Source organism: Aethalodelphis obliquidens, unplaced genomic scaffold (genome assembly GCF_003676395.1).
Source record: "Aethalodelphis obliquidens isolate GAN/ISIS:26980383/991018 unplaced genomic scaffold, ASM367639v1 scaffold2, whole genome shotgun sequence".
Lineage (NCBI taxonomy): Eukaryota > Metazoa > Chordata > Mammalia > Artiodactyla > Delphinidae > Aethalodelphis > Aethalodelphis obliquidens.
Window position 1 is genome coordinate 61122782 of NW_020837946.1, and position 18112 is coordinate 61140893.

At 39.3% G+C, this 18112-nt stretch overlaps 1 protein-coding gene across 1 annotated transcript in view; it reads right to left on the minus strand.

Moving 5' to 3' along the window:
- Positions 1–8126: 8126 nt before the first annotated feature.
- Positions 8127–18112, minus strand: part of GAD1 (glutamate decarboxylase 1) — a 40930-nt gene continuing 30944 nt past the window's right edge. Inside the window, exons 13-17 of the mRNA XM_027128537.1 lie at positions 16457–16535; positions 15177–15326; positions 12956–13063; positions 11156–11245; positions 8127–9568 (exon numbers count right to left, since the gene is read on the minus strand). Coding sequence (XP_026984338.1) covers positions 9395–9568; positions 11156–11245; positions 12956–13063; positions 15177–15326; positions 16457–16535 — 601 coding nt within the window. The 3' untranslated portion in view covers positions 8127–9394. The remainder of the gene's footprint in view (positions 9569–11155; positions 11246–12955; positions 13064–15176; positions 15327–16456; positions 16536–18112) is intronic.

An 18112-nucleotide genomic window follows, 5' to 3' on the forward strand; every position in this document is an offset into this window, starting at 1 on the left:
TTCCCCTAGAGCCCCCAGAAAGAATGCAGCTCTACCTTCAGAACTGCAAAAAAATTAATTTATGTTGTTTTTTAAGTCACTAAATTTGTGTTAATTAATTACAGTACCAATAGGAAACGAATACAGCCCTCCAGACAAGTTCAGCCATTATTAAAGAATCTTGGATAAACCTAGTCTAGGCTTTCAAGATGGGGCCTCTGTTCCATCTGTTGTGTCAAGGCCAAGATTGCTAAGGCTTCTCACATGTTGCTTTGCTCATTAAGTCCTTATTGACTAGGGCTTCATCACCTCACCTGTCAGCCTGTCCAGGGTCAAGAGTTCATCCCTGCAGCCCAGGGGATGGAATACCCTGATTGGCCACACTTGAGTCAGATGACCAGCTCTGGAATCAGAGGGTGGGCTCATTCCTCCAATTACATGGAGCAAGAATGAAGAAAGGATATCCTCTCAAAGGCAAATTAGAGTGTTACGATCAGAAAAAAAGAGAATAGATGTCGGGCAGGCATAACACACAGATGTCCGCTATGGAGACTGAGGGAATCAGGAGACGGAGTTCTGAAGTGGTTTTACTGGAATATTAAAGCAACCTTGTATTATGAAAAATTCCATTCTTCAACCCAAAATAAAGTGAGATTCCCTTTATTAAACTGCTTTACATCATTTGGTCAGATTAAAGGATTTTAAGATTCTTGCAGGTAAATTTGATGCACGTATCTAGTTTCTTTTATCTGTAAGAGAGAACAGGATCCTCATAAAGCTTAGAAGCAGGGCCCCTTGATGTGACTGGAACATCTTTTCTTTAACAAAGTCTGCCTTACCTAAGAGTTGCCTTTTCCAGCTTCAAGGCAGCAAATCGCCTGAATCCCTATGCTTTCAAACCAGCCTCACAAACGATGCCCAGGAAGCAATGTTAGAGAGCCCATCCTCAGAGAGGGGTTATTAAGCTTCAATAGAGAAAAGTTCAAACACATGCAGATCAAGGAAAAAGAAAATGACCCAAATGGAAGGTCTGAGATGTAAAAAGGAATCATGCACAAGGGAGTGGTAAATATGTGGGTATATCTAAGCAATAATCAATTGAATAAAACTACTAATAATGTATAAATTATAGGGTTAAAAAAGAGATACCTGAAATACTGGATAACAATGGCGTATATATTGGGAGGAGGATGATCAAAGCAAAAGAATTCTAAGGTTCTTTTGTGATTCATGAGGAGAGTAAAATTAACTTTTGAAATGGTGAAGTATTCACGCTAATATCTTTAGGGTAGACATAAAGGGTATCATTTATCAGCAATTATACCCTCATAAGTTAAAACTGAAAAGCAAGAGAAACAAAACACAAACCTCAATTAATCCAGATCTTTTACAAGAAAGAAGGAAAAAAAGAACAGAAAAGGTGGAACAAATGGATAGCACAAAATAAGATGGTAGAATTAAATCCAAATATATCAGTAATCACAATAAACGAAATTCTTCAGTTAAAATACAAAGATGGTCAGACGGAAAAGATGATAAAATACAGTTATTTATACGTGACACACCTAAAGCATAAGGATACAGAAACATTATAGTTCAAGGAAGAGAAAATATATATTAGGCAAATTATATTTGCCTGTCAGACAAAATAGACAAGAAGGCAAAAAAAAGTGGGTCACCACATAATGATAAAAGTTTTAGATCACCAGAAAAATATGACAATTATAAGCTTGTTTATACCCAATAAAGAGCAAAAATTAAACTACAAGGAAAAATAGACAAACATCATATTTAGAATTGAATGATAATAAATTATTGTGTGTCAAAACTTGTAATATACAGCTAAAGGAATGCTTGTAGGGAAATATATATCCTTAGATGCTTCCATTAGAAAAGAAGATACGTTCAAAATTAATGACCTAAGCACAGAACTTGAGAAGTTAGAAAAAGGATTAGCAGATAAGCCTCAAAAAATTAGAAGGAAATAATAAACATAGAAGCAGAAATTAATTACATAAAAAGCAATCATATGATTGAGACTATTGACCAAGACAAATATTTTCTGAACAGCTTAATGAAACTGACAAACTTCTGCTAAGGTTAATCAATAAAAAAAGAAAGAAGACACAAATTACCTCTATTAGGGGAAAAATGGAGAATATAAGTACAGATGCAACAGATTAAAAAAAAAGAAGATATTGTGGACAACTTCATAATAACCTGAAAACTTCAAAATATGTATACATTCCTGGAAAAATGCAACTTGCAAAAACAGACTCAAGAAGACATGGAAAACTTAAATTGTTTATGTATAATACAACATTAATTAAACATTCATATATTAGAGACACTCTTAGCAAACTAGGAATAAAAGGAAACTTCTTTAACTCAATAAAGTGTATCTACAAAAAAAAAAAAAAACCCTAAAGGAAACATAAAACTTCATGGTGTCTGGTGAAAACATTCCCTCTAACATCAGAAATAAGGCAAGATGCCTACTACCAACACTTCATTTCCTCATCATACTGGTTATCCTGGCCAGTGCAGTATATCAAGGAAAAGGGGAAAAAAAGGTATAAGGAGCACGGAGCAACTAAGCCCGTGCGCCACAACTACTGAGCCCGTGTGCCACAACTACTGAAGCCTGTGGGCCTAGAGCCCGTGCTCCGCAACAAAAGAAGCCACCGCAATGAGAAGCCTGCACTGTAACGAAGAGTAGCCCCTGCTTGCCTCAACTAGAGAACGCCCGCGTGCAGCAACGAAGACCCAACGCAGCCAAAAATAAATAAATAAATCAAATAACTAACTAACTAAATAATAATAAAAATAAAGAGTAAAACAGAAAACAAAACACACACACACACACACACACACACACAGGTATAAGGATCAGAAAGGAATAAACAAAGCTGTCATTATCCATAGACGGTATATTTCTCTATTTGGAAAACACTGAAGAACCGAAATTATTTGAGTTTTAGCAAGTTTTCAGGATACAAAATCATTACTGAAGGAAGGCAGTTACATTTCTATTTATCAGCAACCATCAGTTAGAAAATTTAATTTAAAAAAGATGTCATTTAAAATAACAACAATATAAAGCACATAGGAATAAGTCTATCAAAAGCTGTGCATGTCCATTATGGAACTCTACTGAAAGACGTTAAAGATGACCCAGTTAAATGGAGATGTAAACTTTGTTTAAGGTTATGATATTCAATATTGAAAATGTTAATATTCTTCAGATTGATTCACAGATTCAGTGAAACTCCAATAAAAATTCCAACAGGATCTATTGGTGGAACTTGATGAGTTAATTCTAAAATTTATATGGAAGACTAAAGGGCTAATAATAGCCCTTTCATTCTTGAAGAAGGACCAAACACAAACATCAATTCCAGGTGGATTAAGGACTTACATGTGAAAGGTATAAAACCATAAAACTTAGAAGCCAATATGAATATGAGAATATCTTTATGACTTTGGGATAGGGAAGAATTTCTTAAAGAAGGCACACAAAAAACCAAAAACTGTAAAGAAATATGTTGATAAATTCTATTACATTAAATTTAAGAAATTATATTTTCACAAAAAGACCATTAGTTAAATGTAAAGTCAAGCCCCAAATTAGGAGAAGATATTTATCAAACATACACTCAAAAGGAATTTGTACTTGGAATATATAGAGAACTTCTAAAAACTATAAAAAGGCAAACAACTAAGTTTAAAATTGGACAAAGGGTATGAATTAGGCGTTTCAAAGAAGAGAAAAACAAATGGTTCATAAAATGTGAAAAGATACTCAATTTCATTTGTAATCAGGGAAAGACAAATTAAAACCACAAGGAGATACTCTTTTGTACCCACCAGAGTGGCAAAAATCTGGGGCCAAGTGATGGTGAGGTTATGGAAAACGTGCATTGCTGGTTGATGTGCAACTTGGTTTGACCACTGTGCTTTACTCAGTCAAGTTCAACAAGTACTCTAAGACCCAGCAATTTCACTTCTAAGTATTAAACCTTAGAAAAACTTTTGCACATGAGCACCAGGAAACAAGTGCAAAGAATGCTCATAGTGGAAAACAGTATGGAGGGTCCTCAAAAACCTAAAAATAGAGTTGCCATATGATCTTGCAATCCCACTCCTGGGCATATATATGGAGGAAACTATAATTCAAAAAGATACATGCACCCCAATGTTCACAGCAGCACTATTCACAATAGCCAAGACATGGAAACAACCTCAATGTCCATTGATAGATGAATGGATAAAGATGTGGTATATATATACAATGGAATGCTACTCTGCCACAAAAAGGAATGAAATAATGCCATTTGCAGCAACATGGATGGATCTAGAGATTATCATAGTAAGCAAAGAAAGTCAGACAAACACCATATGATATCACTTATATGTGGGATCTAAAATGTGAATGAACTTCAAATATGAACTTCAAATATGAATGACACAAATGAACTTATCTCCGAAACAGAAACAGACTCACAGACATAGAGAACAGACTTGTGGTTGCCAAGGGGGAGGGGGTTGAGGGAGGGATGGAGTGGGAGTTTGGGGTTAGCAGATGCAAACTATTATATATAGAATGGGTAAATAACAAGGTCCTTCTGTATAGCACAGGGAACTATATTCAATATCCTGTGATTAAACCATAATGAAAAATATGAAAAAGTATGTATATATATGTATAACTGAATCACTTTGCTATACAGTAGAAATTAACACATTGTAAATCAACTATACTTCAATAAATTTTTTAAAAAACCTAAAAAATCAAAAAAAAAGAAAGAAGAATGCTCATAGCAACACTGTCCCTAAAGGCAAAAACTGGGGAAAAAAATCATATATCCACCTTCATAGAAGGAATAAACCAACTTAAGTATATTCATACCAATGAATAGCATCAAAGCCATAAAAATGAATGCATTACAGCATAATCAAAGATGAATCTCAAAAACATGAGGCTGTCACATGAGGCTGTGCCTGCAAGTTATGGGAGTGGGCTCAGTAGGTGCTAGAATCTACTACATGCTCCACATGCCAAGCTGAACACACTGGCACAGGGATGCCTATCCCTGAAGGAAGCGGTGCCTTCAAAAAAATTTTTAACTGTCCAAAGGCTCTTTATGGGTTAGCTCTGGCCCTACAAAATCATAATGTTGAAAGACAAGTCAGAAGTGTATATATTCTGTAATATTCCATGTATACAGAGTGCAAAACCAAATAAAACTAAACCATAATGATTCATATACGTGTGTTAAAACTATATAGAAAAACAAGAGAGTGTTTAACACAGAATTCAGAATAGTGATCATTTCTTGGGGAAAGGAGAGCAATCAATTACGGAAGAGTTCCTGATGGGGGTGGAGAGCTCTTAAGGTACTGATGATGCTCTATTTCTTTGGCTTAGCAGTGGGTAGTCAAGTATTCTGTTATCGTCATTCTTTATCCTGTACACGTATATTTTAAAAGCCCTCCTTATGTAATCCACATAATTGATTTTAAATAAAAGAGATTCCACCCAGGAGTACTGCCTGGAGAAGGGGAATCAACATAAGGGCTGGACAGGGTATATTGCTAGGGGCCCAGAGCTGAGAGTCTGAGTCCTAAGTGGTCACAGGAGGAGAGACTTTGATGTCTCATGTGCGATGAGGTGGGAGGACTCCAGTGGGATCCTTCAAAAGTGCTCCATGAAAAAGCAAATTAAAACCACAGCAAGATACCACTATTAGAGTAAAAACAATACAAAACAAAATGTCAATACAAAAACTTGTACACAAATATTCATAGGAGGTAGTGTTATTTATAATAGTCAAAAAGTGGAAACAACCCCAATGTCCATTAACTGATGAATGGATAAATAAAATGTATATCCATACAATAGAATATTATTCAGCAATAAAAGGAATGAAGTACTGATAAATGCTATATCATGGATGAACCTTGAAAACATCCTAAGTCACATGTGGTTACAAAAGACCACATATGGTGTGATTTCACTTATATGACATGTCCAGAATAGGCAAATCTATAGACAGAAAGCAGAGGAGCGGCTTCCAAAGGCTGGAGAGGATGTGTGTGTGGGAATGAGAAGTGTTTGCTGATGGGTATGAGGTTTCTTTGTGGGATGATTAAAATGTTCTAAAACTGATTGTGGTGATGGCTGTAGAGCTATATGAATAGTCTACAAGCCAGGGAACTGTACACTTAAAATGGATGAATTACATGGCAAGTGAATTATATTTCAATAAAGCTGTAACAACAAAAAGAATGGCTAAAATTTTAAAAAACTGACAATACCAAATGTCAGCAAAAATACAGAGCAACTGGAAGATTTGTACATTGCTAGTGAGAATGCAAAATGGTACAGCCACTTCAGAACTAGTTAGTTTCTTATAAAGTTAAACATACTCTTACAATATGATCAAGCAATCTTATACCTAATTACCCAAGTTAAATGATAACCTATATTCACACAAAAATCTGTTCACTAATGTTCATAGTGGCTTTATTTTAATTGCCCCAAACTGCAAACAACCCAAATTTCCTTCTATGAGGGAATGGATAAACAAACTGGTACATTCATACAAATGGAATACTACACAGTAATAAAAGGAACAAATGATACAGACAACAACATGGATAAATTCCAAATGCCCTGTGTTAAGTGAAAGAAGATAGACTCGAAAGGTTACATATTATATGATTCTATTACCAAAATGGGAAAAGCAAAACTCTAGAAACAGACAAATCAGAGGTTGCCAGGTACGGGGGGCTCGGGGAAGGTGCTACACACAAAGGATACGGGGGATTTATTGGTGTGATGGAACTCTTCCAAGTATTGTGGTGGTTACATGACTGAATGGGTTGGTCAAGACTCACAGAACACTATACACAGTACACTATAAAGAGTGACTCTTACTGTACCTTAATTATATCTTAATAAAAAAAATAAACCATTCCCCTCAAAATATTGTCCCATGAGAAGAAAATCTCAGACCAGGGGCGCGGATGTCAGATGCCAATTTAACAGTTACCTAAAATTGTGTCTTTGCTACTTTGACCCCTTCTCCCCCTAGACCTGACCCTAGATGGGAAAATACAGTAGCTAGGGAGTAGAAATGAGGCTGAAAGAGGAAAAAAAGCAGCTGACTTTACCCCACCACCAGCCTGGCACCCGCCCCCCCACCCCTCGCGCCAGGAATGGCAGCCTGAAAGGTACCAGAGGGAGGAAGGGGAGGAACTCTATATTGTATACAAATTTGAGGTCTTGCTTATTACACTGACCTGGACATTTAGTTGCTAAAATGAGACTGTTCTTGTGACTGAGAGGCCAGGAAAGCTACGGGATCGGCCTGAATTCAAATGGAGGCGTGGAAAAAATCAGCCCACAAGGGGATTTGAAGGAACAGTAAGAGAAAGAACAAAGTGACTTTATCATCACCTCCTTATGGAGCCCAGTTTGTTTAATACAATGGTTACTTGTACAATCAGTATGTTAATTACAAATGACTCATTTAATCCCTACAAGTGCCAGATAGGGAACTACTTGTATTCCAAATGAGTAAGATAGTATTATCATAGCTTAATAGAATATTGTAGAAAATGGACCCTATTTCATAATGATCCAGCACCAAAATGTTTCCTGAGGAAGTGAACTGGGCCCACTGTACAAGCATAAACAGCAGGAAGGTACAATTCTGTGCTCTCAGACATATTCAGATACCACAGACACCAAGTGATGGAAGAGCCCCACGAGAAGGAAAATTTGTCTGCCATGCACACCTCTGCAACCCTACCTAGTGCTAGAACACTGCCTGCTACAGAGGAAGAAAACATTTGTTGAGTAACTGAATGAATGGAACTCCAAGATGCAGATAGGAAAATGAAAAACAGGAATGGCTTTTCTTTTTCCAGGTGTGAATTGCAAATTTTATTTAATTAGAATCCCAGTGATTTTTAGACAAGGGGCTTGGGAACCTAAGACTGTGGGTTGAGTTGCAACTTAATAAAGGTACTGAGCATCACCTAAAGTCAGATAGTGGAGAGTGAATGGGCTGTGGTGATCCCCGTAACTACAACTGGAAACCTCTCTTTCTGCATGAAACAGATACTAAAAGAAAATTTTTTTCAAATTCTCCATGGAGAATATTTTTATTTGTTTATATTCTTCTTGCATACTCTAAAACGCACAGTGTGAATTTCCTTTCTTCAAAAACAGTTGTGAGCCTGGTCAGTTTATCCGACTTCAGAAGGTCTTCGGAAACATTGCCTTAGGTTTGTGCTAAGCAAGTCACAGAGATTGGTCATGAGCTACTACAAAATTACAGGGGATCTAGTTATTACGCAACAGTTACTAGAAAAGCGTAGAGAACACCAGACATATAGCCAGACAGAGAGGGTAACAGAAGTGCAGATGCTATGTAAGTAACAGGATTTCCATATATACGTTATGTACAGTATCAGAGTTCTCTTACAGACAGTAAACTTATGCTTAAATCATTATTTTAAGGGCACTCTAATATAAATACAAGTCTCACTAATTTTAATCTTTTCTCTTTGGCTCACAAGTGCACGAAAATACCATAATCAGTTTTTAGAACTTACTGCATTAATATATAAATAAGATACATTACAAATGGGAAGAAAATACAAGACGCCTCTTTAACATGGTAAATCTCTGAATATAAATAAGCAAATATTTCATATACCTACTATTAAACAGTCAATGAAATCATTACATGTGTTCTTCCACTCCGCCCCAAGGTCAGACAACAGAAATATCCACAATCTATACAACTTAATCTCTAAAGATACAGCAATAGTACACCTGAAACAATCAATGACTCTGCTACTGTTTTCCCCTCACAGGATACTAATGGGAAGGGTGGTACTCTTGTCAGCCAGTGGTGCTTTTTCTCATCCATCATCACTTCAGGCAGGAGAAATACCGACAATGAAGTCAACTCCTGCCAACAGCATTTCCCTTGGTCCCCGACACCTGGCATTTTGAAAAACATCTTTCCTGGGGTTGTTGCGCAAGCTGGTTTGCAGCATGTTTGGCCCTCAGTAACTGCTGAAGGTAAAGTGAATTCTCTTGGAGTGGGAGACATGCTGTGATCTATTACTAAGCCACACTCACTATACAGACATATATTTATAGAGAGAGGTATATATAGCTGTACATATATACTGTGCTCCTAATGTGCAACTTTTGAAAAAGAACATCATTTCCTGCTAACTCTAACAAGCTTAAGTAAGGTTTTAACAGTATTCTTCAAGATATTATGTTTTCCCTCAATGAAATGGCCTATGTGTTTCAGCAACATATAGAGTTTGTTCTAGAATACCAGAGGGGAAAGGGAAGTCCCAGAAACTCATGTTCTATGGACGGCAATTACAGATCCTGGCCCAGCCTCTCTATTTCCTCAATGAGGAAGTCGATATCAGACTGGGTAGCGGCTGGGTTGGAGACGACCATCCGGAAGAAGTTGGCCTTGTCCCCCTGAGGCTGGTAGCCAACCATGGTCGTGCCAGACTCCATCATCAGGGCTTTGATTTTCGGGGCCACCTTGTGAGGGAAAACACAAAACAAAACTCAAGACTGATATACCATGCTCTTTTTCAAAATGCAACCCATTTCTTAGTTGGAAAAAAGAGCAATTTTCTTTTTATTACTTGTACCAGTTTCTTCCTTGGCTAATATCTAGTGACTAATTTTTTAAATTGAAATGTAGTTGATTTACAACATTGTGATAGTTTCAGATGGACAGCAAAGTGATTCAGTTGTACACACATATATATATATATATATATTCTTTTTCAGATTCTTTTCCATTATAGATTATTACAGGATATTGAATGTAGTTCCCTGTGCTATATGGTAAGAACTTGTTGTTTATCTATTTTATATGAAGTAGTCTGTATCTGCTAATCCCAAACTCCTAATTTATCCCTCTCCCATCCCCTTTCCCCTTTGGTAACCATAAATTTATTTTCTATGTCTGTGAAGTCTGTTTCTGTTTTGTAAGTTCATTTATATCATTTTTTTAGATTCCACATTCACATTCCATGTGATATTTATCTTTTTCTGTCTGACTTACTTAGTACGATAATCTCTAGGTCCATCCATGTTGCTGCAAATGGCATTATTTCATTCTTTTTTATGGCTTAGTAATATTCCATTGTATATCTGTACCACAACTTCTTTATCCATTCCTCTGTCTATGGACATTTAGGTTGTCTCCGTGTCTCAGCTATTGTAAATACTGCTGCTATGAACATTGGGGTGCACGCATCTTTTCAAATTAGAATTTTCTCTGGATATATGCTCAGGAGTGGGATTGCTGGATCATATAGTAACCCTATTTTTAGTTTTTTTAAGCAGCCTCCATACTGTTCTCCATAGTAGCTGCACCAATTTACATTCCCACAAACAGTGTAGGAAGGTTCCCTTTTCTCCACACCCTCTCCAGCAGGTATTATTTGTAGGCTTTTTGATGATGGCCTCTAATGACTATTTAAGTCTACCCAATCACATATTCCTACAGAAAGTACTGCGCAACTGAATTTTGAAAGTTGGACATAGGACAATGATAATAAATTCAAAATCAAAACCAAAAAATTCACATGGGCAACAACACAAATTAGGCCTTCTGTATAATCCAGTGCCTAGGATACTGTCTGGCACATGGACTCTGCTCAACAAATATTTGCTGAATGGTTAGATGAATGAAATATTATATAAATTAAATACAATACAAACAACTATAAGTAATATATAAACTAGATATAGAAACCGACAACTAGAATGAATCAGCATTAGAACAGCCTTGAACTTAGTAAAAGATATTTTAACAGACATAGTTTAATACGAAAGTTCCTAGGAATATGTATATTATTCAACTGCGCTGCATATGACCCCTCTAATGACGAACACCAACCTAAGGCAGGGATGCGTCCTCCAGAGGTTCCCACTGATCTGAGCCACAGTGAGGGGACAATTCAGACACAAGAAGACTATAACAAGATGTCTCCCTACCACCCCAAGCCTTTAGCTTTTATTTCTCCTCCGTTAGAAAGACACATCAGAGTGAGGATCTTCTGACTAGCCAGAGAAATTGCAGAGGGTTAGATGAGACAAGGAGTGATTCCATACCTTGTGTAGTTTTTCCCGGCGCTCAGGGCTATCCAGAACGCCCCTGAGGCTTTGTGGAATATACCAGAAACAGACATTTGTGTGCTCAGGCTGTGGAGATTTTCACAGACAAGCATGCGTACAAACAAAACAGAAAAATTATGAGAACTTGAGAGAAAGCTGTCCCAAAACCCCTATGGACCCTCGGCGAAAGTCTCTCAGACAAAAAAAAAAAGGATTAAAAAAAAGGCTTCATGTTATTTCTATACTTGGGAGAACAAAGCCTGGTTAATCCCATCATATCTGACAAGAGAACTGTTTCCCATAACCCATTTTCTAGATGACTAAAGTTACCCACCTTTCAACACTGAAATGTTAAAAAAAATTACATTTGGGTCATTTTAAAAAAGGGTATTATCCATCTTGCCATTTTGTAGTGCCTCATGTACAGAAGATGCTCAAAACATAGTTAATTTTATTGGTACTGAATATTCTGAGTTTACTCTATCAATACTGAACCTTCTCTGAAGACTCAGGATTATCATAATGAAAATTAAAACCGGTTCTAATCTATAAGACAGGGCGTATTGAGATGCTTAGAACTGTTTAGTGTTCCTGCCCTAAAGACTCATGCTTTTTAAGTCCTTCTGTATTCTTGCTATAGTTTTTCAGTTTCCTTCCTAGTTGCTGTCTGCCATCACTGTGCCTGCCTCTCATGGTCTAGAGACATTACATTTGTTTTAACCTGCTAGTAGAATGTTTAAATTAGTGTAAATGATGAGAGTGAGGTCCCAGAGGTGAAACGCATGAGCACTGTATGATTGATTTGAACTGCTCAGGCCTCTTTTGCTCAGTTGGTGACTCTCCGCTGTGTTCCTAGGAGTTTAGGTGCCTGATAAATAGACTGAATTGAATGCAGGTGGTGTTTTATTACACTGAATTATGAGTGGATGTCCTTTTGTTCAGCACTGACTCCTATTCCAACTTTTTTTTTTTTTTTTTTTTGCGGTACGCGGGCCTCTCACTGTTGTGGCCTCTCCCGCTGAGGAGCACAGGCTCCAGACGCGCAGGCTCAGGGGCCATGGCTCACGGGTCCAGCCGCTCTGCGGCATGTGGGATCTTCCCGGACCGGGGCACGAACCCGTGTCCCCTGCATCAGCAGGTGGACTCTCAACCACTGCGCCACCAAGGAAGCCCCCAACTTTCTTTATTCAACTGCGAGCTCCAATAGGGCAGAGACAGTACCTGTTTTGGTCACTACACTATAATCCAGCTCCTGGCCTGGGGCAAGGCACACCGCAGGCACTCAGCCAACACTGGTATGACAAGTACCTTACTGTGTGCAATACGGATCTGAACTCAGGGCAGAGACAACTCAGGGCAGAGATAACTCAGAGAGAACTGTATCTTGCTCTCTTCATAATGAATCTATTGTAAAGTAGAACTTCATTTTAGAACCAGTCTTGGAAGACAAGGATATACCCATCCTATAAGCTTCTTGGAACTGAGGAACACTTTATCATGGAGGTACAACACCATAATAAGACCCCAGAATTATACAGGATTCAGACCTGCCAAGAAAACACCTCTTGCCTATGAAGGGCTGGCTGAGAACTATATCTTTTCTAGAAGAGGTGAAGGGGAAAAGTCATCCCAATGCTACCAGAAGAAACATTCATGGACACAGAGGGAAGCAAATGAAGAGTGCTAGAATGAAAATTCAGAAGCAGCTTCTGGCAACGTGGGACACTACAGCTTCAGGGGCTTCCCTCAAGAGATTTTCCAGAAATGCTATACATCTAGTCCAGGATGATAACTTACCTCACCATCAAAAACCATCTCAAATTCCTCTCTGTTTTTAATCTTGGCATAGAGGTATTCTGCCAGCTCCAAGCATTTGTTGATCTGATTTTCAAAGCCCACTGTGCCCTGTTTTAAAAAAGGAAAAGTCATGTTTGTTGGTGACAGGCTGAATTTCCCTGTGATGGCATTGAGAGGGCTATGCTGTCTTTGTCTATCGGAAATATATGTAAGAGTATTCTTGGAGATGGTTAGCAAGAACCATCTCACTAAATATGTATGGCTTTCTCATAGCTCTGCATGCGATAAAGTGTGCCTCGTCTCTTTTGAAGGCACTCTAGTCTCTGGGCAGTTATTCTCAACAGGGCTTTTAGCTTCTTGCTAGTAATTCACAGTCTGAAGCCCATTTCTGGTTTGCTTTAGGATAATGCCACCCAAACTGTTGTCTATGGACTGAGGCCAGTCCACAAAATGTAACCAGTCCATGATAAGATGAGTCCAAAAATTGAGATTAAGTAATAAGGGACTTTTATGGTCACTTGACAGAGTAATTTTATGCCTACTGAACTGCATTTTTAAAACCGGTGTTCATACTTAGTATGGCTTTTTATTTCACCTTTCTAGCAATTCATTTATTGTAGTGTACAATAAATGAATTAAGTGAAGACCAATTTATCATACTGGTCTATGAGAGGTTAAAAACACCCCAGCCGGTTCTTCACCACAGATAGTTGGAGAAATACTACTTTAGAACCCACCTTCCGCAGCAGGAAGTCCTGGCCAAACACGTCCCCCTCACTCCCAGGCAGGCTACCTTCCATGTAACACGGTATTACCCCTTTCTAGTGAGAGGCAGGCAGGCAGATGGGGAAGCACTGGTCTCAGGATGTGCCCTGAGATGGCAGTAGCTCCATCTATTGACAAACTGATTGAGCATGAGTTTCCAAAGCCAGCATGGCTGATTAGTAACAGCAGCATGGGGCGGGGGGGGGGGGTTGAGTGGGTCGGTGTTAACAAGGAGAGCAGATGCACGAGGCCTGTGGGTTACTAATGTGTCTGGGCCAAGCCCAACACTGGCAAAGCAGCAGCTGCCGCCGAGCAGTGCTCGGGCCAGTCCACTTTCTTCTTGGGAAGGAAGCCCGCACCAGGTCCCACGTCGGTAACCAATAAATACTCTTTGAGCTAAACTTCCAGCAGACTGTTCAAAGCGGTTATTGTCAGGCAAAACCAAGGCACAAATTACTGAGACAGGCCATGTGGTTATCATATTTCTGAATGATAGGGCTCTTTCTCTTGTTGCAATTTATGACTATTTATATGCTTAAAATACCTATGATTACTCTGTGGTAGAAATCAAATTCAGACTGTTTCTATATTAAGACAAAATAACTTAATGAGGAAAAAAACTAATAATCCATCAAATTCTTCTTACAGAAAAAACATTGGACTAGATGTTTGGCTGGAAACCCTTTTTTGTTTTGGTATCAGGTGACCCGATCTTATATATGGAAATTTATTTAAATTACTTTAACAGTAGAAAAATAAAACGATGGCTGCAATATAAAGCTGTGAAATAAAAATTGCCCTTACTTGATTGCATACAAATACTTTTGAAATAAACAGTCCCATGGTATTCCTCTCCCTCACCCCCACTGGGGGAAGTTCCAGTAGTTTGCTTTTTTTTCTAGACACAGAAATGCATCCTGAAAGACTGATGAATGCAGACATAGCATGCCTCAGTCTAGGATTTCTTAGAATAAAGTATGCATTTTCTAGAAGAGAGTATAGAAGTACACATAATGGGAAAGCCATTATTTAAAGAGAACTTAAAACTGTCATATATATCCCATGATTTGAGGCCATATAAAGGAACTCAGGGTTCTGCACAGAATAATGTAGTAATTTTATCTTTATCTCTTTCTCTACATCTGCACTAAACAATTTCAGCATCCCTAAGGACTGCTGTGGAAGTCCTTATCTTGACAAAATTTTTAGTGCTTATAAGAGAAAGTGATAAGAAAAGTCATGCTAATTCAAATTGAGGAGACTGAATGGAAGGAGAGAGAATTTGACATAAGGGATAAAGTGATTTCATTTGCAAAGAAAATACAGTTAACTCAATTATCTAGATATTGATTTCGTACATAATGGATTATCTGGGATATATCTTTGCCTCACTTTTGCCAGTTAGCCTGTGCAAATTACATTTCTGCTCTATTTCCTGTAATGCCCTCCTTCGTACCTTTGCTTTCCACATCAGCCAGAACTTGAAGATGTCCACATGGCGGCCACACTGAATGGCTTTATCCCCAGTGTCATAGGAGACGTCATACTGCTTGTCTGGCTGGAAGAGGTACCCTGCACACATCTGGTTGCATCCTTGGAGGATACCCTGTAATGGAAATCAAGACAGGTGTGCATCTGTATTCACAGGGCAGAGGTGTGGATGGTTTTGAAACAGGGCAGGCCGGACTTAGGGTCACATACAATCTTTCTTCTAACGTCTCATGAGGCCGTGCACTTGTTCTGATGTCCTTCTCCAAAACCACCCTTGGAAAACCCTTCGCCCCTTCTCCTCTATCACTCTGATTGGAAAACGATCTTTTGTCTCAGATGCCAACAACAAGAGCCCACCCTACTGTCCCTCTAAGGAGCATCTGGAAATGTCCATGGGTGTTTTCGGTTATTTCACAGACTGGAAGTGCTAGGGCATTCAGTCAGCAGGGGTTGGAGATATAAACTTCCTGTAGAGGGTGGGACAGTTTCATGCGTAGAAGAATTTTCCTCCGCCAAAGCACCCCCTAAAAAGTGTTCCAATCCTTTCCGGGAGCTCCTATGAAGTTAACAGGCGCTCTACTTAGGAGTGGAGTAAAAAGCTTGTACAGGTACTGGCCCCCACGGGTTGGTGACAGGCTTTTGAAGACGCCTCAGTGTGCAACAGTTTTACTGGAGGAACAAGGCCCTCCACGGCAGGGCCCTATTAGATTCTTAGGAAGAGAATATACTACCTATTGTTCTAAGTGCCTTACCGGCATTTTGTCAGTGCGGTGACATGGTTAAGAGCTCAAGCTTTGGAGCCAGAGTACCCAAGTCTGAAATCCGGCTGACGTTTGCTAATTTGGGCAAGTTATACAACTATTGTCATTTACAGAAGCTTTTTGGTCAACATTCCTTGTTGCCCTAAGTTGACATTTGTAGTTGTGGTTCCAAATAAGTTGTTTCAGCTCTTGGGACCACAAACTCAAATAATGCCCTTGTAGTTTCTATCACTGGCAGGGCCCTGGGGGCTGAACAAGGAAGAAGGACAGTTCAGAGCAAGGGCCAACAGGATATGCTGGGTTAGCCAAAGGCTAACATGCGCAGGTGGGAAAGAACAGCCATGGCAGGCCCAGTGGGGCTGTCAATCTTGTGAGTTCCTCAGCCAGTACTGTAAAAAAAAAAAAAAAAACACCATGCTTTTCTCTTTTTGTGCCTTCTAAAGGGTGTGCAGGCCACCAGCTCATCTTTGGGGGAAGGGCAGACCTTTTCCTTGACCAGGATGGCGGAGCACTGCAACAGCACGCCCATCATCTTGTGAGGATTCCAGGTGACTGAGTTGGCCCTGAAAGAAACACATGATGCTCTGAGGAGGAGGTGCAGGAGTCGGCAAGAGGCAACCGTCCTCTTGAGGAAAACATCACCCACCGCAACTCAAGTCAAGACAAGTTTTCGACACCTCGTCCCCTAAATTGACTAATCAAGTGGTAAACAAATATTTTGCAGGCAGTCTCAGAGCACCAAGTGGCAGACTGCCTCTTCTAAATAACTGTATTAATACTACCTAACATTTATGAACATCATTTATTATGTATCCTATTGTTCTAAGAGCGTTACAGGCATTTATCAGTGCAGTGTCATGGTTGAGGGCTCAAGCTTTGGAGCCAGAGTACCCAAGTCCGAAACCTGGCTCTGACATTTGCTGGTTTGGGCAAGTTACATAACTCCTTTGAGCTTCAGTTTTCCTGTCCGTAAAGTGGGGAGAACAGTATCTGCCTCAAGGAATTGAATAAAATGAGTTAGTAAATATATAATGCTAATAACCATGCTTGAATACTTAATTCTCACAACAATCCTATCATATAGGGACTATTATCACCCCTATTTTAGATAGAGAGACTGAGGCACAAAAGGGTTCAATACATCACCCAAAGTCACACAGCTGGGAAGCGCTGGAGCCAAGATTCAAGTTCAGGGAGTCTAACTGTCGAGCCAGTGTTCATATCCTCTCCACTAGACTGCCTCCCTCTAGGCTACAGACTCAGCTTCTTTCTGCCTTCCCATTCTTACTAATGAATTGGACTGGTGACGCTGACCTACCTGCTTATAAGGTAGTATGAAGACTGACACATAAAAGCAAGGATCAGTTGGACAATTCTAGACTTTGGCTACTTAGCAGCATTGTTTAAATGCTAAATAAACATAATCTTGCCTGTTTAGGCTGCAATGATAGCTTAACAAGCATGGTCTCCTAGCAACCACAACACTCCGTCAGACACAATTAAATGGTTAAGGAGCACACTAGCTAGGACATTAGGGAAACAACTGTAATGTATGATGATTAAAGCTTAGGTAGCTCCTTTCCAATGGCCTAGCCCACAGCTGGGCTCTATGCTTTAACACCTGTGAAGGATGTTTTCCCCAGACAGAGCAATTGGCTCGGAATTATACTGCCTCTGCTCTCCCTGGAGCTAAATTCCTGCTGTGAATTTTTAACCTCTTCATCTTGCTTAGGTGCATAAGAGGGAAAATAGTTTAGTGTATACATGACCACAGGTGTACGCTGTATCTCAAGGAGAAGAAAGAAAGGCCTGATGTACTTTCCCCCATGTGCATAATAAAAACCTTTATGAAAAAGACTGTGAAAAGTTCTAAGAAAAGTTGACTAAATGTTTATTTCATTAAGAAACATCAGTGTCGGACTTCCCTGGTGGCGCAGTGATTAAGAATTTGCCTGCCAATGCAGGGGACACGAGTTCAATCCCTGGTCCAGGAAGATCCCACATGCTGCAGAGCAACTAAGCCTGTGTGCCACAACTACTGAGCTTGCGCTCTAGAGCCCGCGAGCCACAACTACTGAAGCCTGCGCGCCTAGAGCCTGTGCTCCACAGCAAGAGAAGCCACTGTGATGAGAAGCCCGCG